At 44.9% G+C, this 20317-nt stretch overlaps 1 protein-coding gene and 1 long non-coding RNA gene across 2 annotated transcripts; both read right to left on the bottom strand.

Annotated features, from left to right (window-relative positions):
• Positions 1-9972: 9972 nt before the first annotated feature.
• On the bottom strand, positions 9973-11386 carry LOC139060327 (uncharacterized). Its single transcript, XM_070539430.1, has 5 exons — positions 11325-11386; positions 11203-11250; positions 10780-11142; positions 10289-10475; positions 9973-10190 (listed from the first exon to the last, which is right to left on the bottom strand). The coding sequence occupies exons 2-5, from the start codon at positions 11221-11223 to the stop codon at positions 9973-9975; spliced, it is 789 nt and encodes a 262-aa protein (XP_070395531.1). The 5' UTR covers positions 11224-11250; positions 11325-11386.
• A 490-nt stretch (positions 11387-11876) lies between these two features.
• On the bottom strand, positions 11877-12685 carry LOC139060542 (uncharacterized). Its single transcript, XR_011514907.1, has 4 exons — positions 12636-12685; positions 12236-12292; positions 12103-12159; positions 11877-12016 (listed from the first exon to the last, which is right to left on the bottom strand). It is a non-coding gene; the product is annotated as an uncharacterized lncRNA (long non-coding RNA).
• Between the last annotated feature and the right edge of the window lie 7632 nt (positions 12686-20317).

Below are 20317 nucleotides of genomic sequence, written 5' to 3' on the forward strand. Positions count from 1 at the left end.
CGCGACCAGAAGCAATTTGAGAAGCTGCCACAGCTGGTATCATTTGGGGAGACCCAAGTAGTAGTAACCCCGCACCGCACGATGAATACCTCCCGCGGCGTTGTCTCGGACGATGATTTGCTGGAGCTCACTGAGGCTGAGCTCTTGGAGGGCTTCAGCGAACAGAATGTTACAAGTGTCAAAAGAATTAAGATAAGGCGAGATGGAAAAGAACTTGCGACCAAACACCTAATACTCACCTTCAATTCAAGTGTCCTGCCCGAGTCAATCGAGGCCGGGTACATCAAGCTCCGTGTAAGACCATACGTGCCAAATCCCCTCCGATGTTTCAAGTGCCAGCGTTTTGGCCACAGTTCGCAGAGCTGCCGAGGCCGCCAAACTTGTGCGAAATGCAGTGCGCACGAACACTCCTCTGAAGCTTGTGAGAATGCTTTCCACTGTGTCAATTGTGATGGCGAGCATGCCGCATACTCGCGGTCATGCCCGTCTTGGAAAAAAGAAAAAGAAATAGTAACAATTAAAGTCAAGGAAAATATCACTTTCAAAGAGGCACGCAGGCGGGTTGCACACCTTCCTAAGGCCAGCTTTGCCGAAGTGGCGCGTCAGGGGGCAGCGTCACAACGGCCTCCGGCGACTGTCCGACCCACACGCAGTGAGTCGGCAGTTACGCCATCTGCCCCCACGGTGGTTGCAGCTAGCGCTGCTCCGCCAACCGAGGAAAAGGGGCCATCGACCCCGAAGGTGGGCGCAGCCGAGGCTGCCTCAACCTCCCAGGTCCCTTCCAGTGCTGGCAATGGCCGGCGCAGCCAAATCCCCCAGGGAACCCCACCGACCTCCGGGCTGGTGGGCGCAGGGGTCCTGCCCTCCAAGGCGGGCCCTTCCCTGGTAACTTCTCGCTCGCAAGAGCACGTGTCCGGCGCCTCACAAGAGGCAATGGACACCACAACTATCCCCAAGGCGCCCCAGGCGCCTAAGGAGCGGCGAGGTTCCCTCGAACGCTTCAAAAAGAGCAAAACCCCGGTTACAGGGCCTCGAAAGGGCTCTGTAATCTAAGACATCCCTTCCGGTTCCGTAAACACAGCACCAATTAAATTTAAAATATGGATACACAAATCATTCAGTGGAATGTCAGAGGTCTACTTAGGAATCTAGATGATGTTCAAGAACTTATCCATAAACACAATCCAAAAGTGCTGTGTTTACAGGAAACACACTTAAAATCCAAAAACACAAACTTTCTCCGTACCTATGTTACGTTTCGCAAAGATCGCGATGATGCCGTCGCATCATCGGGTGGTGTGGCGATTCTCACTCATAAAAGTATAGCATGTCAATCTTTACAGCTACGTACGCCCCTTGAGGCAGTGGCGGTGCGAGCTGTTCTGCTAAACAAACTCATCACTATTTGCTCGCTTTATATACCCCCACATTACAAATTAACTAAACATGAATTTCAGTCCTTTATAGATGAATTGCCAGAACCTTATCTGGTTCTAGGCGACTTCAATGCACACAACTACCTTTGGGGCGACCCTCGTATAGATGCGCGAGGACGTCTTGTTGAACAGTTCCTTTTCTCTTCTGGTGCTTGTCTACTGAATAAGAAGGAAGCGACATACTATTCTCTTGCAAACAGAACATTTTCTTCAATAGATCTTAGCCTAGTCTCCCCGTCACTACTGTGTGAACTCGAATGGCAAGTTAACAACAATCCTTACGGAAGCGACCACTTCCCAATACTGCTTAGAACACCCGAAGAAAAGGAATATCCACCACAGGCTCCTAGGTGGAAAGTTGACACTGCCGACTGGGAAAAATTTCGAACTCTATCTTGTATTTCGTGGGATGACATGTCCTCGCTAGAAATTGACGCTGCTGTCGAATATTTTACAGCCTTCATAATAGATGCCGCATCTAAATGTATATCACAAGTAAATGGTCTGTCCTGCAAACGGCGTGTCCCGTGGTGGAACGACGATTGTAGGATCGCACGTAAAAATCAGAACAAAGCGTGGGGGTTGCTACGCGCCTCCCCCACTGCAGAGAATCTTATTAACTTTAAAAAAGTAAAATCACAAGGCAGGCGAACCCGCCGGCAGGCCAGAAGAGAAAGCTGGCAAAAGTTTTTATCAAGTATTAACTCGTTTAGGGATGAGGCCAAAGCCTGGAACAGAGTAAATAGGATTAGAGGGCGGCAAACACATTCACTCCCCCTGGTAAACCCACAAGGCGATACCCTGCTTGAACAAGCAGACTCACTTGGGGAGCACTTCGAGAGTGTATCAAGCTCCAACCATTATTCGCAAACATTCCTGAAATATAAAGAAATAGAAGAATGCAAGCCACTCACCAATAAATGCCGACAGAATGAACCCTGTAATTGCCCATTTAGTGCTGCCGAGTTGAAAGCGGCCTTGAGCGCATGTAAGAGTTCCGCACCAGGATCTGATAGAATCTTATATGAAATGCTCAAAAACGTACACAATGACACGCAACTTACACTACTTACACTTTTCAACACCATCTGGGATGCAGGGTACCTTCCAACCGCGTGGAAAGAAGCCATTGTAGTCCCTGTTTTGAAACAAGGCAAAGACCCTTCCTCGGTGGCAAGTTACCGCCCGATAGCCCTCACAAGCTGCATTTGTAAGGTGTTCGAAAAAATGATAAATCGGCGACTTATTCATTTCCTTGAAGAGAGCAAAATGCTTGATCCTTATCAGTGCGGCTTCCGAGAAGGGCGCTCCACAACCGATCATCTCGTGCGTGTTGAAGGGAATATCCGGGACGCATTTATACATAAACAGTTCTTCCTATCGATATTTCTCGATATGGAAAAGGCGTATGACACAACGTGGCGTTACGGAATCTTAAGAGACCTGTCAGAAATGGGCATCCACGGTAATATGTTTAATATAATAAAAAGCTATCTTTCAAATCGTATTTTCCGGGTAAAAGTCGGCAATGCACTCTCACGTCCTTTTACGCAAGAAACGGGTGTACCCCAAGGAGGCGTGCTCAGCTGCACGCTCTTTATCGTGAAGATGAACACGCTTCGTGCTTCACTACCACCCGCCGTCTTTTACTCTGTCTATGTGGACGACATTCAAATAGGTTTCAAATCTTGTAACCTCGCAGTCTGCGAGAGACAGGTACAGCATGGCCTGAACAAAGTGTCAACGTGGGCAGACAGGAATAGATTTAGGATCAATCCTAACAAAAGCTCTTGTGTTCTTTTTACAAGAAAGAGAGGACTTATCCCAGATCCTTGCATAGAACTGCGTGGACAGCAGATACCTGTAAACAAAGAACACAAATTTCTGGGTGTCATACTTGACTACAAACTCACTTTCGTCCCCCACATTAAATATCTTAAACAAAAATGTCTGAAAACAATGAATCTAATGAAACTTCTATCCCAGACTACGTGGGGTAGTGACAGGAAGTGTCTAATGAATATCTATAAGAGCCTCATTCGATCACGACTAGACTATGGTGCCGTGATCTATCATTCTGCAGCCCCGAGCGCGCTAAAGATGCTAGATCCGGTCCACCATCTAGGAATCCGACTGGCCACAGGCGTTTTCAGAACAAGTCCCATACAAAGTTTATATGTAGAATCAAATGAGTGGTCACTTCATCTGCAGAGAACATACATTAGCCAAACATATTTTCTGAAAGTCCACTCAAATCCACAACATCCCTGTTTTAATACCATTAATGACATGACATATGCTACACTCTTTCGCAATCGTCCCTCCGTAAGACAGCCTTTCTCGCTGCGTGTGAGGGAGCTTAGTGATCAAATGCATGTCCCACTCCTCGAGCTCCCCCTAATGCATCCAGCCAAGCTGCTACCTCCTTGGGAGTGGCAGCTGATACAATGCGACACATCTTTCGTTCAAGTTACAAAGCACGCTTCAGATATCGAAATCCAAATGCATTTCCGGGAACTCCAGCACAAACACTCCTGCACGGAGTTCTACACAGACGCATCGAAGTCACATGACGGGGTGTCCTATGCAGCCGTCGGGCCATCCTTCTCGGAATCCGACGCACTGCATCCGGAAACTAGTATCTTCACGGCTGAGGCCTACGCAATATTGTCGACCGTGAAGCATATAAGGAAATCAAAACTCAAAAAATCAGTTATATATACGGACTCCCTAAGTGTTGTGAAGGCTTTGATATCGTTCTGCAAGCACAAAAATCCTGTAATAATTGAACTCTATTCCGTCTTATGTGAAGCATATGCATCTAACCAGTATGTGATTATATGCTGGGTGCCAGGTCATAGGGCCATCGAAGGTAATGTTCTGGCGGACCAGATGGCCACGTCAGTTGCATGGCATTCTGCTAATCCCACCGCTGCAGTTCCTGTCACGGATCTGAAGCCCTTCTTACGGAGGAAACTACGCAACCACTGGCAACGCCTATGGGACGCGGAAACAAATAATAAGCTCCACGTGATCAAGCCACAGTTAGGATTCTGGCCCTCTGTAACAAAATCACGCCGAACAGATGTCCTATTCTGTCGTCTGAGAATAGGACAGACATTTGGCACGCATAACTATTTACTCACTGAAAATGATCCTCCAACCTGCGGTAGATGCGGGGAGAGGCTGACCGTCCTCCACGTCCTCCTGGAGTGTCGGGAAGCCGAATATGAAAGAAAGAAACATTTTCCCTTAGCCTACCGGCAGCGCATCCCCCTTCATCCTGTTATGTTACTCGGCCAAGAACCATTATTTGACACCAACGCAGTCCTGAGTTTTCTGAAAGATGTTGTCTTGCATGTTTTTAGCCCTACATGTTCATAGCGGGTCCTCTCTTCAGAGGACGCCGCTGTGATAGCTCCTTGGTATAGCACATGCCTCTAGACCCTTGTTTTCAAGGGCTCTGGCGAGGCAGCAGTGCTCCAAGTAATGTTACCATCTTATACATTTTATATTTTGCATCATTCTTGTACGATGGATTTTAATGTTCATAGTATTCATTAGTCATCGCCATAATTTTATAGTACGTAGATTTTACGCACTTTACAGCGAATATTTTTAGGCCACTCTACAGCCATGTCACATCTTCATAATACACCGTCAACATTAACACTTGTCATGGCGCTCTTTGGCCAAACCTGGCCCTTGCGCCACAAAAAACCACACATCATCATCATCATCATCTTTTCTTCAATTGATCTGAGCATAGTTTCTCCGTCCATACTGCCTGAACTAGAATGGGAAGTTACGAACGATCCTTACGGAAGCGACCACTTCCCCGTACTGTTAAGAACACTTAAAGAAGACGAATATCCACCACAGGGTCCTAGGTGGAAGACTGAGACAGCAGACTGGGAGAAATTCCGAAACTTAACTAGTATGTCATGGGATGACATGTCCTCGTTAGGAATTGATGCTGCCGTGGAATATTTTACAGCTTTCATAATAGATGCCGCAACTAAATGTATATCACAAGTAAATGGATTGGCATGCAAACGGCGTGTCCCGTGGTGGAACGACGATTGTAGGACCGCTCGTAAGAAACAAAACAAAGCGTGGGGGATGCTACGCGCCTCCCCCACTGCGGAGAATCTTATCAATTTTAAAAAAGTTAAATCCCAAGGCAGGCGAACCCGCCGACAAGCCAGAAGAGAGAGTTGGCAGAAGTTTTTATCTGGTATCAACTCCTATACAGATGAGGCCAAAGTCTGGAACAGGGTTAATAGGATAAAAGGGCGACAAACATATTCACTTCCTTTGGTGAACACACAAGGTGAAACACTGAAAGATCAGGCAGACACACTAGGAGAACAGTTTGAGAGCGTGTCGAGTTCAAACCACTATTCGCAATCATTTTTGAAATACAAACGAATAGAAGAATGTAAGCCAATAATACAAAAATTCAGACAGAATGAACCTTATAACCGGCCGTTCAGTATTGCAGAGTTGAGAGCTGCTTTGACCACATGCAAAAGCTCTGCACCGGGACCTGATAGAGTCATGTATGGAATGATCAGAAATTTACACACTGACACCAAACTTACACTACTCACGCTTTTCAACGCTATTTGGGCTACGGGATGCCTCCCATCCGCATGGAAAGAAGCGATTGTGGTCCCTGTTCTTAAGCAGGGTAAAGACCCTTCCCTGGCGGCAAGCTACCGTCCGATAGCTCTTACAAATTGTCTTTGTAAGGTTTTTGAAAAAATGGTTAACCGCAGACTTGTCCATTTTCTTGAACTTAACAATATCCTCGATCCTTTTCAGTGTGGCTTCAGAGAAGGGAGGTCCACAACCGATCACCTTGTGCGCATTGAGGGAAACATTCGCGACGCCTTTCTACATAAACAATATTTCCTATCCGTATTCCTCGATATGGAGAAGGCGTACGACACTACGTGGCGCTATGGTATCTTGAGAGACTTGTCGGGAATTGGCATCCGTGGCAATATGCTCATCCTAATAGAAAGCTATTTGTCCAACCGTACATTCCGCGTGAAAGTCGGCAATGTATTGTCGCGACCTTTCATACAGGAAACTGGTGTACCTCAAGGAGGTGTACTTAGCTGCACGCTCTTCATCGTGAAAATGAATACCCTTCGTGCTTCATTACCGCCAGCCATTCTTTATTCTGTTTACGTGGACGACATACAGATGGGTTTCAAATCCTGCAACCTTACTGTATGTGAGAGGCAAGTTCAACAGGGCTTGAACAAAGTGTCCAAATGGGCAGAAGAAAACGGATTTAAAGTTAACCCCAACAAAAGTTCTTGTGTGCTTTTCACAAGAAAGAGAGAGCTCACTGCAGAACCCAGTATCGAAATGTACGGCCAGCGAATTCCTGTGAACAAAGAACACAAGTTTTTAGGCGTCATTCTTGATTCGAAATTAACGTTTATTCCACACATAAAGTACCTCAAGGGTAAATGCTTAAAAACAATGAACTTACTTAAAGTGTTATCCCACACAACATGGGGCAGCGACAGGAAATGTTTAATGAATCTTTACAAGAGCCTCATTCGATCACGGTTGGACTACGGTGCCGTGATCTATCATTCTGCAGCCCCGAGCGCGCTAAAGATGCTAGATCCGGTCCACCATCTAGGAATCCGACTAGCCACTGGAGCTTTCAGAACAAGTCCCATTGAAAGTTTATATGCAGAATCAAATGAGTGGTCACTTCATCTGCAGAGAACATACATAAGCCAATCATACTTTCTGAAAGTCCACTCTAACCCTCAACATCCGTGTTTTAATACCATAAATGACATGACATATGCTACACTCTTTCATAAACGTCCCTCCATTAGACAGCCTTTCTCGCTGCGTGTGAGGGAGCTTAGTGATCAAATGCATGTCCCACTCCTCGAGCTCCGCCTAATGCAACCAGCCAAGCTGCTACCTCCTTGGGAGTGGCAGCTCATACAATGCGATATATCTTTTATGCAAGTTACAAAACACGCTTCAGACATTGAAATCCAAATGCATTTCCGGGAACTCCAGCACAAACACTCCTGCACGGAGTTCTACACAGACGCATCGAAGTCACACGATGGGGTGTCCTATGCAGCCGTCGGTCCATCCTTCTCGGAATCCGGCGTACTGCATCCGGAAACTAGTATCTTCACGGCTGAGGCCTACGCAATATTGTCGACCGTGAAGCATATAAAGAAATCAAAACTCGAAAAATCAGTCATATATACGGACTCCCTAAGTGTAGTGAAGGCTTTGATATCGTTATGTAAGCACAAAAATCCTGTTATAAATGAACTCTATTCCGTCTTATGCAAAGCATATGTATCTAACCAACATGTGATTATATGCTGGGTGCCAGGTCATAGGGCCATCGAAGGTAATGTTCTGGCGGATCAGATGGCCACGTCAGTTGCATGGCATTCTGCTAATCCCACCGCTGCAGTTCCTGTCACAGATCTGAAGCCCTACTTGCGGAGAAAACTACGGAACCATTGGCAACGCCTATGGGACGCGCAAACAAATAATAAGCTCCACGTCATAAAGCCACAGTTAGGATTCTGGCCCTCTGTAACAAAATCACGCCGAACAGATGTCCTATTCTGTCGTCTCAGAATAGGACACACATTTGGCACGCATAACTATTTACTCACTGAAAATGATCCAACCTGCGGTAGATGCGGGGAGAGGCTGACCGTCCTCCACGTCCTCCTGGAGTGTCGGGAAGCCGAATATGAAAGAAAGAAACATTTTCCCTTAGCATACCGGCAGCGCATCCCCCTTCATCCTGTTATGTTACTCGGCCCAGAACCTTTATTTGACACCACCGCAGTCCTAAGTTTTCTGAAAGATGTCTTGCATGTTTTTAGCCCTACATGTTCGTAGCGGGTCCTCTCTTCAGAGGATGCCGCTGCGATAGCTCCTTAGTGTAGCACATGCCTCTAGGCCCTTGTGTTTCAAGGGCTCTGGCGAGGCAGCAGTGCTCCAAGTAATTTTACCATCCTATATATTTTTATTTTGCATCATCCTTTTACGATGGATTTTAATGTTCATAGTATTAGTCATTCGTCATCGCCATAATTTTATAGTACATGGATTTTACGCACTTTATAGCGACTATTTTTAGGCCACTTTACAGCCAAGTCACATCCTCCATAATACATCGTTAACACTACCACTTGTCATGGCGCTCTTTGGCCAAACCTGGCCCTTGCGCCAAAAAACACCACACATCATCATCATCATCATTATATATACAAGTGGTGTTAGCCGGCACAGTGCAGTGTGAATTGTGTGTAATTGCTTTTTATCTTGCAGGTACCTTGCTTCATAGTACATTGAATGCGGCTGCTTGGGACCCACGTGCTACTGATCTGCCAAGCCAGCCTCGCCACTCACATGCAGACCCTTCGGAACTCCCAAAAGGCTGCGACCCTTGCAGAGTATTTTATCAAAAGTTTGTTATGCTTTCGGATGAAGGACGGGCTTCCCTTGAATTTGCCACTAGGGAACAGGGGTGCCCGCTATGGCGCATGGTCAGGCGCCTTCGCATAACTGCATCAAATGTGAAGCGGGTTCCTAAAAGGGAAAGCACTGATCCCTCGAAAGCTGTTTCTGCGCTTTCAAATTCAGGCTTTACCGGTAATGCTGCCACAAAGCATGGGCTGAAGTATGAAGCCGTTGCAAGAGTAGCATTTACGAGGAAGACTGGTTTGGCTGTAGCGCAGTCGGGTATGGTAGTGAGCAGTACACATCCTTGGCTGTCTGCAAGCCCTGATGGCATCTGTGCTGATGATGCTCTAGTTGAGATCAAGTGTCCCACAGTTTCAGATTGCACGGTATTAATTGAAAAGGGAAAGTATGATGTTAAGCTTGTGAATGGGGAACCTGTGCTTTGTCCAGGTGGCAAAAATGGTTACTATGACCAAGTGCAGTTTACCATGTTTTGCTGTGGCAAAAGCACCTGCTATTTTTATGTGTGGTCGGCTGAAAGTGATGTCATTGTAAATGTGCCTATTGACACACGGTACATTGAACAGAACTTGAAGAGGCTCAAAACATTCTACTTTTTGCATCTCCTGCCTCACCTTGAGGACCTACATTATAAGAAAAAGCTGGCTATGTGCAAAAAGTATGACGAGATTTGCAATTTGTGATGAGCAAGTGAAATTTTATTTGTTCATAATGTCTGCTTCATTGGAGCCATCCAAGTATATTGAATGAATAAAAAAAACATTCAACCACATTTTAACACCTTGGCTTCAAATCACTTCCATAAGCTTCACAGGTACGAAACCAGTGAGGTTACAAAAAATTGGCAGTGGCTTAGCTCAGCTATGCCAGTATATACGTAGCAAAAGCTAAGGCATAGCATGGTTAGCCTTGGTTAATCTTGATTGCAAGTCCAGGCCAATAAAGCTTTCGCTTTAAAACGGCATTAGTGAAGTTTACCCTACTCGCTTCTCAGAGTGCTTAAGGCTAAATTAAAGTACACACGGGACATTTACGCTTTTGTCTGTTCGTTGATGAGCGGGCGTTTAAGGATACAGAGTCCTGCACAGACAAGGACAATTTTGCTGGCATACTTTCTTGACTTGATGGGCAGTACTTGCTTGAAAATTCTGTATGTCTTGATTCGGTTGATTGCCCGCTCAACATGAATTCGTAGCGATGCGATGCGCCTAGTTTCGGTGACTTCACTTTCAGGTAGCTGATCCTTTCCTGAGAAAAAAAAAGATGAAGAGGCAGTCGTGTACATATAATTACTGTGTAGCTCTTAAGTTTATGGAGGTTATGAAAATACTATTGTGGACACCTACCTTTTGTAAATGCAGGCCTGTTCATTTTAATCCCTTGAGCCTCAAGATAAGGGTCAAGCTTGAAACCACGGTCTGCCATTATCTCATCACCTGGAAGGAGGTACTCTTCTACTCCACATGTCTTTACAATGTATTTGTCTGATGCCCTGCCTCCATAGACATCTGACACAAACATTATAAATCCTCCCTGCAGAAACAGGGATTGTGGACACGTCAAGCTGTTGAAGGACAGCTTTTTATCTACAGTCCCTCCATCTGTAAATGTACAGGATGGCAAATAAACAATTTCATTTCATTTGGTGCTATGACGGTAAGAAATTTCATTGTGTTTGCACCCTTGTATTGGCTGTAACTTTGGGATCTGGCCATCAGTTTCCGTGGCCTTTGCATTAGTGCTTCAGTGCAGTCGAAATGCATGTTGTATGACTGTACTCACTGTTTCTGAAACTCTCAGGCATGCTTGCCCGCAACCTTCAGCGGGGAAGCCACACAACAACTTCTTGCATGATCTTCACCAGGTCGTCCAGCACTCTCGAAAATGTTCTAGAAACATAAGCTACAGAGACCTCGAACCGTCTTGCTAAATCTCCACAAAGGAGGCCAAGTCTAAGCCTCATGAGTGTCAATAACAGCTGGTCTTCGATGGTCAAGAGCTTGCGAATTGTCTTGTCTTGAGTCTTCAGTGCTGACACGAGCTTGTCAAATGCAGCCACAGAAATGCCAGTGTAAAAAAGAATGTCATCACTGGTCAGTGTTCGATAGGAAATAGTTCTCATGGTCATAGAAAGTCTTGTACTGGTGTAGGAATGGTCAGCTGGTGGCAGTTCCCATTGTGTGGAGCTATCTTTCATCACCTACAAGAAAGCGGAAAGGCATGTCATGATGTAGAACACGTTAACATTACAAAATATTACCTTTGTATTTTTCCTTGTCATGATGTGCTCGGTTTTGCTTACGTGAATCTGACAAAATGACAGTTTTGTGAGAAACTTAAACACGTAATCTGGCAACTCAAATAATCTGTGTGCATACTTACGTCAACTTCATGATCTGATATTAAGCTCCCACAAACTTCATTTTCTGCAACACTGCTGTCTGGAGTAGCTACACCATAAGTGAAAGCCTGTAAACAAAGCACAGCAGCAATCATCACTGCAGTGTCACAGAGGAATTAGACATGATCATGTGGAGAGGACAGTGCCTGTACACTCACATCTGGTGCCTTATCCAATGTACATCTGACTAGTGAATTTCCAATGTGAAGGGAAACCTGCAAAAGAAATTGGCAGCTCAGTTCCACTTGAAGCAGCATATGAAAAAGCCTAAATTGTCCTGACCACTCACATCTGGTTCACAAACTGTGCCAGAGATGGGAAACGTATCTTCACTGCACTGAGCCTATGAAAGGAGAAACCATGTGAATGTGTGTACTTCTTAAACAGGCACCGTGTTCAGAAGCCTAGACTGGCTGTGTGAGCACTTACATCTTCATTCCCCAAAACATTGTTGAATGATGTGGTTTCCATGTGTGCTGCCGCCTGTTGAAGTTGAGTTATCTTTAAATATGACAATATAAGGAGGCAGAAGAATTTGCACGACTGCTTACTCTTTCATAATGTGTAAAGAATTGAACAGCACTTGTGCCAGTAAGTGGTGCAGGAGGTCACTTACAGCTGGTTCACTTTCAAATGCATCAGTGAACACTGCAGGCTCACTGTGGGAAGTCTCCTGTTGAGAGAATGATAGCAACAGTTGGCATGGTTTTATCGTGTCTGGTGTACCTGTAAGCTTAAGCTGTTGGCATGATTGCTTACTTCTGTTTCCTGACATGCACAAGTGCTGTCTAGAATTGTCTTGGCACTATCTCCAACCTGGTATGGGTAGGACACATAACAGTGAGCACATATTCTGAGTGATAGTATGTCAAGACAGTGAATGCCTACTCACATATTCCAAACTGTCCAAAAGCGAGGTGAATGTGGAAGCTTGTGCATCATAAGTGACCTGTAAAAACACATCAATAGCTTTAAACCTGTTGCATTGACAGAACTTCCGCTGGCCTACATAGTTATGAAAACTTCACAGCGCGGGAAAGACCTCGTTGGGGCATTTCAAGTAAGTGAAGTTATTTGTAGGCAAAACATCAACTAGCTAAGTTCTTGTTCTCAAAGACAAGCTTGTTTAACAAACGAAATATGTTCCCCTAGTGTGGTACCCAGCATACTTAAATCTTTCTCGTGACTAATTGGCTACATTGTTCTTATAACGACACACACTGGCTATTTTCCACAGTTCAATTCACTGGTATGTCCAAATTCTGACAAATTAGACCAAAGAAAAGCCTTACACTCTGCGAAGGAACCTGACGTGACTCTTCATCTCGTGTGTCTCTGTTCGTTTTTCTCTGGAATGGAAATAAATCATTATCAGCCACACAGTGACAACAATCTGTACACTTGCCTTCCGCTTAGTTGGTGCTGGCGTATTTTCGTCACGGTTCAATCGTCTGCGCCCAAAGATAACCTGAAATATTACGAAGCTTTTTTATTATCGCAGCTAAAGATTCGTGGGTTTTATGTGCCAAAGCCATTGACAAAATTATGAAACGCACTGCAGTAGAGACGAACTTATTAATTCTGACAACGCGAAGTTCTCAGACCACCCAAGCATTAGTACGGGAGTGTTTTTGCGGTTTGCCTCCATAGAAATGTCGCCGCCTCGGCTGCGTATCGGCACCGAGACTTCGGCCTTGGCAGTGAAACGCCTTAACCGCTAGGCCACCGCAGCAAATCTATTATCGCAGCCAGGAACGGAGGCTTCGATTCAGCAACAATTGCTGATAGATCGCCACGGACAAGCGAAGCGACGAAGATGTAAAAAGTTAAAGTCTCACCAGTTAGATATGTCCGCACCGATAGCATGAAGCCTAGCTCAATTGTAACATTTCACAGCACCACTATCGAGCATGAAACTGCGGCAGGTTTCATATTCAGGTTCGGCAGAAATCGAGGGGCAGAAATAGCTACAAGCTACGGTACATGACTTCAAAGCTTTTTCACTAGAGCTGTAAAGGCCCAATGTCTAAGGCACTAATTATACGAAATGCGGTGCTTTAGAAAGGGTCAGGTAGCGATGAACAAGTGTTCACTTACCTTTCGCTGGTAACCCAAGTTCAGCATCGGCAGCGGGTTTTGCTCCGTGCGTTTTCCATCAACGAAATGCGCAGAACACACACGTGAATTTCTGTTTGGCACGAAGTCTTTCCTGTTTATCAGAGAAGTCCACTGACGACTCAAGTCGACGTTCGCGGGGAAGCGGTGCAACAGAAACATATCGCAACCACATTGCTCCTTCTTCACAGCATGTTTTTCGCACAAGCTATCCGCGATATTCTTTCGTTTTCGCTGGTTGTTGCCACAACCCACCACTACACAGTGCTGACCGGACGACGTAGGCGCGGTGAAAGGCATTTCTACTGTTAACCAGCGCACGCAAAAAGGAGAAAACACATTGAAACAGGCACGCGTCAGCTTCTGTCGAGCAAATTTAACAGCCCAATGCAAGAGGGCCACTCTGGGTTACCGGAAACGGAAACGGCGAATCGAACGCAGTGCTCCTGGTTCGAGAGTATCCCCGCTATCTCCGTAAAATCGTGTATACCCGCTATTTCGTTTAGCGTTCTGCGCATGCGCAGTGACGACCCGCTATTTTTAGCGTACGCAATGGTATAGCGTACGCTATACTAAAACTGTCTATTATGGTTGCATAAGCAGCTGTCGCAAAGAAACGGAAACTGTGTGGCCGGTCTGCATATAGCGCCACCCGTCGCGGCTCTGCCAGTCGGTGTGGTGGTCGGTGTGATGCCTCAATATATCGCCAAATGAAAACACGCACAAGGATGCGCTCAAATTTCTCATTAGGTAGTATCCTAATAAAAGGTGAATTTTTTCTTCATCAGAAAGTTGGGCCAACACGTGGCCCTTTTCGGTGGACTCAGCTCAGTGTATTGGTTTGCGGTAGGTTTTAAGCCACACGCCCTTGTTAGGGGGCGCCTTGTGAACCAATCTGTGCACATTTTCTGCCGATATGTTTGCGCAATATAGAGACCGCGGCAGCCGCACGTTGTGATCGCATCCGTTTTCTTTTCGAAAGAGCGTGCGCTGGGCGCGGCTGGCGCACCGGTGGAAAACGGTAAATCTAACCGCGACGTAATCCCATGTTACGCCAACTCTCTTCGCATCTTTCTGAAGCGCAATTGCGTGAGGCACTTAACATGCCTCATATTTCCTTTCTTCATAAAGGTTGGCTAGCCACTCTAGCTGGGTGTCGGCTCGGTTTAAATTGTTACGCTGGACGTGCCATCTCGTTTAGTATAAGCAAATCAGCCGGTGAAAAGCATCTCTGAACTCGTCATGACAGCGTCGGCAATGTTCGCGATGGCCGTCAATTTATTGCCGGCACTCGCTTGACCGGCCTTCTACAGATTTCTGTACACCACCTCTGGCTGACCTGTGTACATGCATGTTGTCAATAGAACGCGACAATAAACTATTCGTGAGTGCAGAAGTATCAGAAGCGCGTGGATGTAGGACAATGTAGTGGCGGAAACTGTCTCTGTCAGCACTGCTGTTTGCCGCGGATAGGCCTCGCCTCACAGATTTCACACAACACTGACGGTGCAGGTGTGCGACCAGGCTCCAGTGAGAGAGGCTGCCACGCAGAAAGCAGCGCCTACGCTGTAGCACTGACGGCGGGGTTAGTGCTACTGGAATACTAGAGTGCAATGGGATAAATGCCATGTAGATTGAAGCTTTTTATATGCGCAGTTTATTGGCCAACCGAATGCGTTTTTCAGTTTCAAGTGAGAGTTGACGCTAAAAACTATTAAGATGGTTTGGCATGAGTAATTACCATCGCGAAAAAAAAATGAAGCCAAGATCGAAATCGGTTCGAGGTTTATGTATAGCTTAATTCTTCAACGAATATGTATTTTTACAACGTTGGATATTTGCTGCCGAAAATGTTATCACGGCGAAATCTTTAGACGGCTCATGGGACAAAAAGTCCAATGTGCGGCGTTATGCCGTCCACAACCATTGTGCCACCATGCCGGCCACTACCATTGTTCTGGCCACGACCACATTGATACCGACAACCATTCGCGGGACTGGAACCCAGGACCTTTGGTGGGTGACAAAGCCACCACCTCTGGCAGGAGCCGAACCTTTGGTGTTAATGAAGGTGAATTTAATTAACATAGAGTTAATCAGGGCAATCGAATCCCCGACCTTTGGTTGGTGTTGAACCCTCGACTTTTGCTGGGACCAAAATTCAATGGCGCCAATATTTATGGCGCCACCATTGATGGTCGAGCCCACGATCATTGGTTGGAGTGGAGTCCACAACATTTGGTGTTAACGGGAAGTTAATGAATGAATGTAATCTGTTTTTTCCTTGAGGTGCCTTTTCAACATATCAAATGAAGTCAGTTCCAATTAGGCAATTGTTAACAGCCTAAAATTTGCAACCTTTCAAAGAAAATTTATTAATACATCAGAGGAAACTTAGACATGCGAAATAAAAGCGATATTCGATTTGTTAAAGATCTAGTATCTCATTTTATTGAACTTTCAAAGTTTTTAAGAGCCATCGGTATACACGTGTACAGTATCTCCGTACTTTGCAAAAATGTGCCACAAGGTGAGTTGCCTGAGGCCAATAGATGTAACGGATGACTTTTTAGTAATTCCAGGTATCTGCAATGTGACGACAGGTTTAGGCAGAACCCACGGGGTTATTCTTGGAATACAGGCGGGAGAAAATCTCGAAGGCAAAACGCTTTCATGGCACGATATAGTCTTTGAAAAGCTGGAACCTGGGTGGGTGGCAGGGAGCGATCGCAGGGGATGGTGCCTGTGTCGGGTCAACACGCTAAGGTACATTCGAAGACGCTCGCAGAGCATGTATACCCCAATAGGACAAGCACAGTGGCGTAGCCAGAAATTTTGTTCGGGGGGGGGGCTACGCCACTGGCCCAATATATATATATATATATATATATATATATATATATATATATATATATGTAGCTGCACGTTTTTCCCTGCAACCACTTCAGCAAATTTGAGGAGGTTTGTGGCATTTAAAAGCAAAAGTTTAATTCTAGTGACTACTGGCTTCGAATTTTTCATTTAGGAGGTCAATTATTTATTAAAAATTGGCCAAAATTGAAAATTTTCGGCAAACGAAACTATCAAGTTTAAAACTCCGTGACTCAACAATGAAAACTGATATCACAATTCTGTGAATTGCATCTAATAGTACATCTACAGCGGACAAAATAAATATGTTACACATGAATCTCAAAAATATTTAGTATTGTGGAAATACGGCTTTTGCAGAACCCATGTACACAACGTAACCAATTAACGTAAGATACAAATGGACACAGCAAACTTGTCCGCTTTGACTGTTATAATAAATGCCGTTTACAGAACCACAATATCTGTTTTTCATGCATAGCTATTAGTTTGTAAACGCCGTGCTTCTATTTTTTCAAACTTTCGAATTTTCCAAAATATTTTAAACAAAATTCAGGCCCTAAATCGAAGTTCTGTTTCCAACAGACACTAGGATTTAACTTTCTCTCTCAAATGCAACAAATTTCAATAAAAGCGATTAGCAGGATTATCTCAGAAAAGCGTTTCTGCGCTTTACAAGTATTTGAATAGGCCGCGTCGGATTGGGCCCGAGCTCAAGCTTCCTCTTAAACAATTTATCGAGGGATCAAATACATGAATAATAACTGCATTGTCATTGCCAAAGATGCTGCAAACGAATTCTTGAAAGCTACGCTCTGTAAATACAAATAAAATATGTATTTTTTTCATAAAATATTATACTCGTATGTGCCAAAAATTGTGCCCAACATAACTGACGTCAATGCTTCCATGTTTTTTGTCTATTCATTAAGTAAAGAAAATATCACACGAACTTTAGAACTATATCAGTTCGAAACCAGGAAAGCAGTGCATGCCGCTGATATGAAATATTAAAAGGCAATGAACTGAACAAGTTGAGGAAAAATATCTTAATGAAACTTTGTCATTCAAGAACCGTGCTTACATTCTTGTATATATGCAATGGCCAATGAAAAATTTCAATGACGCTGTCGTTTGTTCCATTGTATTGCGCAGGAGTAGCTGTCCCTTGTCGTGTATCGTGAGTAATTGCACCGAAGTTATAATCGCGACAGAGAGCACGTATAAAAAGCAGGAGTTCTGCAAGATATATGAGGGCAAGTCAAATGAATGAGCCAACAACGGGGTACTTTATTTAAAAGTAGTCTTCATGAGAATTTAGACATTTGTCCTATTGACTAACGAGTTGCGTGATTCCCGTCTTATAAAACTCCTTGGGTTGCTGCTTCAAAAAGTCTGTATCTGGTTCCCTTGAGCTGTTTTTTCGGTTGCCCCAAAATGTAGAAGTCGCAAGGTGACAGGTCTGAGCTGTATGGCGGATGTTGCAGCGTTTCCCACTTGAACTTTGCCAGTTTTGTATTAACCACATAAGCGACGTGGGCACAGGCATTGTCGTGGAGCAAGATGACCCCATTCGTCAATTTTCCACGTTGTTCGTTCTTGATTGCGACACGCTGCCGTTCTGGCGTTTCACAATATCGGAAACAATTTATAGCCTCTCAAGATTTAGCAAATTCTATCAGTAATGGACCCTGTCGATCGAAAAAAAAAAGTCAACAACACCTTTCCAGCGGAAATGACGGCCTTTACGTTCTTTAGGCGTGGTAAATTCGAATGTTTCCGCTGTAAGCTTTGCCGTCGTGTTTCAGGCTCGTAGTAGTGGCATCAAGGTTCGTCCCCGATCACAGTTGCAAACAAGAAGTCGCCGTGCTCATTGTGATACCCGATCAGATGAGTCAAGGCAGCGCGAAACTTCTTCGTCTTCTCGCGATGGATAAAAATCTTGGGGATCCATTGCGCACCAAAGAGCCGATAGCCGAGAAGCTCATGAATTATGGCGTGAACCGAACCGTGACTGATGTTCAAACGGTCTGCCAGTTCATCGATGCTTATCCTCCGTTCTTGTTTCAGCAGCTCATGAACCTTTGAAATTGTGTGGGGGGTGATTGCACGATGGTTTTGGCCCAGTCTTGGAATGTCTTTGCAACGTCCTTTGAACCGTTTGCTCCAACGATTCACAGTGGTCAATCAAATGCAGTGTTCAACGTACACGGCAGTCATATGGTGAATAATTTCTGTTTTGGAAACACCTTCAGCTGTCAAAAACTTCGCGACATCGAGTTGTTCAACTTTTGAAGTGTCCATTATGTGACGCAACCATATTCAACCCAGTGTATGAGAGCATTAAGGAACATTTATCTTCAAACCTGCGTGTCACTTTTGTAAATGAGAAATGCCGTTCTCCTACGCGCATGCCTCGCAGATAATGAACCGAACCATTATTGCGCGGTTAGGGTAGGCTCACTTTCATTTGACTCGCCCTCGTACATTAGAAATGCAAAGATACAATGGGATATGCAAATGCGAAAATACTGCTTGATAAAGGACAAAAAAGTGTCACCGGAAACAAAGTTCACTGCATGTATACACAAAACCTCGCAACAAGATATTTAAGTATACGTATAAGTCTCCAATGAGTCTATGTATGTAACTGTACAAGTTAACTGTATATAATGCGTCTAATAACTGTATAATGCGTATATAATACTGTAATAAAGAAGTAACTGTATATAATGCGTCAAACAAGGCAAATAAACATGTTGCACAATCATAGATTCACAGAATCCTAGATTCCGCCCCCATTCCATCCACTCCCCCCGATGTATTGCGCGCGACGGAAGGCGGCGCGCTTGCTGCCCGCTTTTCTCCTTTGCGCACACAAGACTGAGCCACCATCGTCGGCTCACCCATTCCACCTCCCCTCCTACGCTTTCACTCGCACATACAGCATGCAGCGCGTGGTCACGATGTTATCACCCTTGGACTTTATACGAAACATCAGGGCGATGGCAGGAATGCGCCTGGAGTGTCCATATAATTGCTTTCGCAATAATATAATAAACGTATCCGGCAACTGAAGCGTCCCGTCGCCCATTACTTTCCGCAAAAGAAGTATCAAAATCGAACTTTCACCATGCGACAATTCGCTGCGCCGCAACAATGTATTTTTTTTTCTGTGAGGCGGAGGCACCGAAAGGAAAAAGAAACGCATAGGAAAGTATCTTGGCCAGAATCTAATGCCTACTTCGGGCACCTAATGGGGCTACTGAAGGAATACCGAAGAAAACATGAGACGCTTGGTCCACTGAGAACCATACGCATACTGCTCAGTATCCTACAGCGGCGAAAGAAGACTTCCCGGAAAGGTTCCGCTCAAGGAATGCGGTGCAATCCTTCGAGTCCCCACAGTGATGGCGGCGAGCGACCATTGTTTTTTTTTTCTCGTCTGCTAGCCAGAAAACGTCCAAAACTCTGTCCGGTGAAAATCCACTCGGCCAGAGTAAACCGAACGCGCACCGAAGTGTACCCCACGGTGGTCGGGGCCATACGAGAAAAACGTATGCGCTCTGGTTGGCTCTGGCAGCCCGCGGTTAGGATAGCGAGAACAAAAAAAAAATCGAAGAGGCTCAATGTGTCCTCGCGAATAAAAGTCAAAGTAGAAAAAATAAATAAGAACGTATTTACTTTGGCTGGCTTGAGTGTCTTGACATGGATGTTCTGGCGTAGGTTAAAAAAATGTTTATATTTTTTTATGTGACATGACGGCACAAATGAACCACCCCAACGCTTCGTCTCATTGGACCTCGCTGCCTGTTTGTCAACTCGTCTGCTAGTGTGTTGATTTGGCTTGTCTCGTTGTATGTTCCGATGTAAGACTTTAGAAAAGTCAATAGACATTTGGCGTCAAATGTTTATAACAACATTAAACCCACAAAGTTCCGCAATTGAAAATCTAAAGCACAACTTTGGAAATGTCAATGCACCGTTC

Source organism: Dermacentor albipictus, chromosome 5 (assembly GCF_038994185.2).
Source record: "Dermacentor albipictus isolate Rhodes 1998 colony chromosome 5, USDA_Dalb.pri_finalv2, whole genome shotgun sequence".
Lineage (NCBI taxonomy): Eukaryota > Metazoa > Arthropoda > Arachnida > Ixodida > Ixodidae > Dermacentor > Dermacentor albipictus.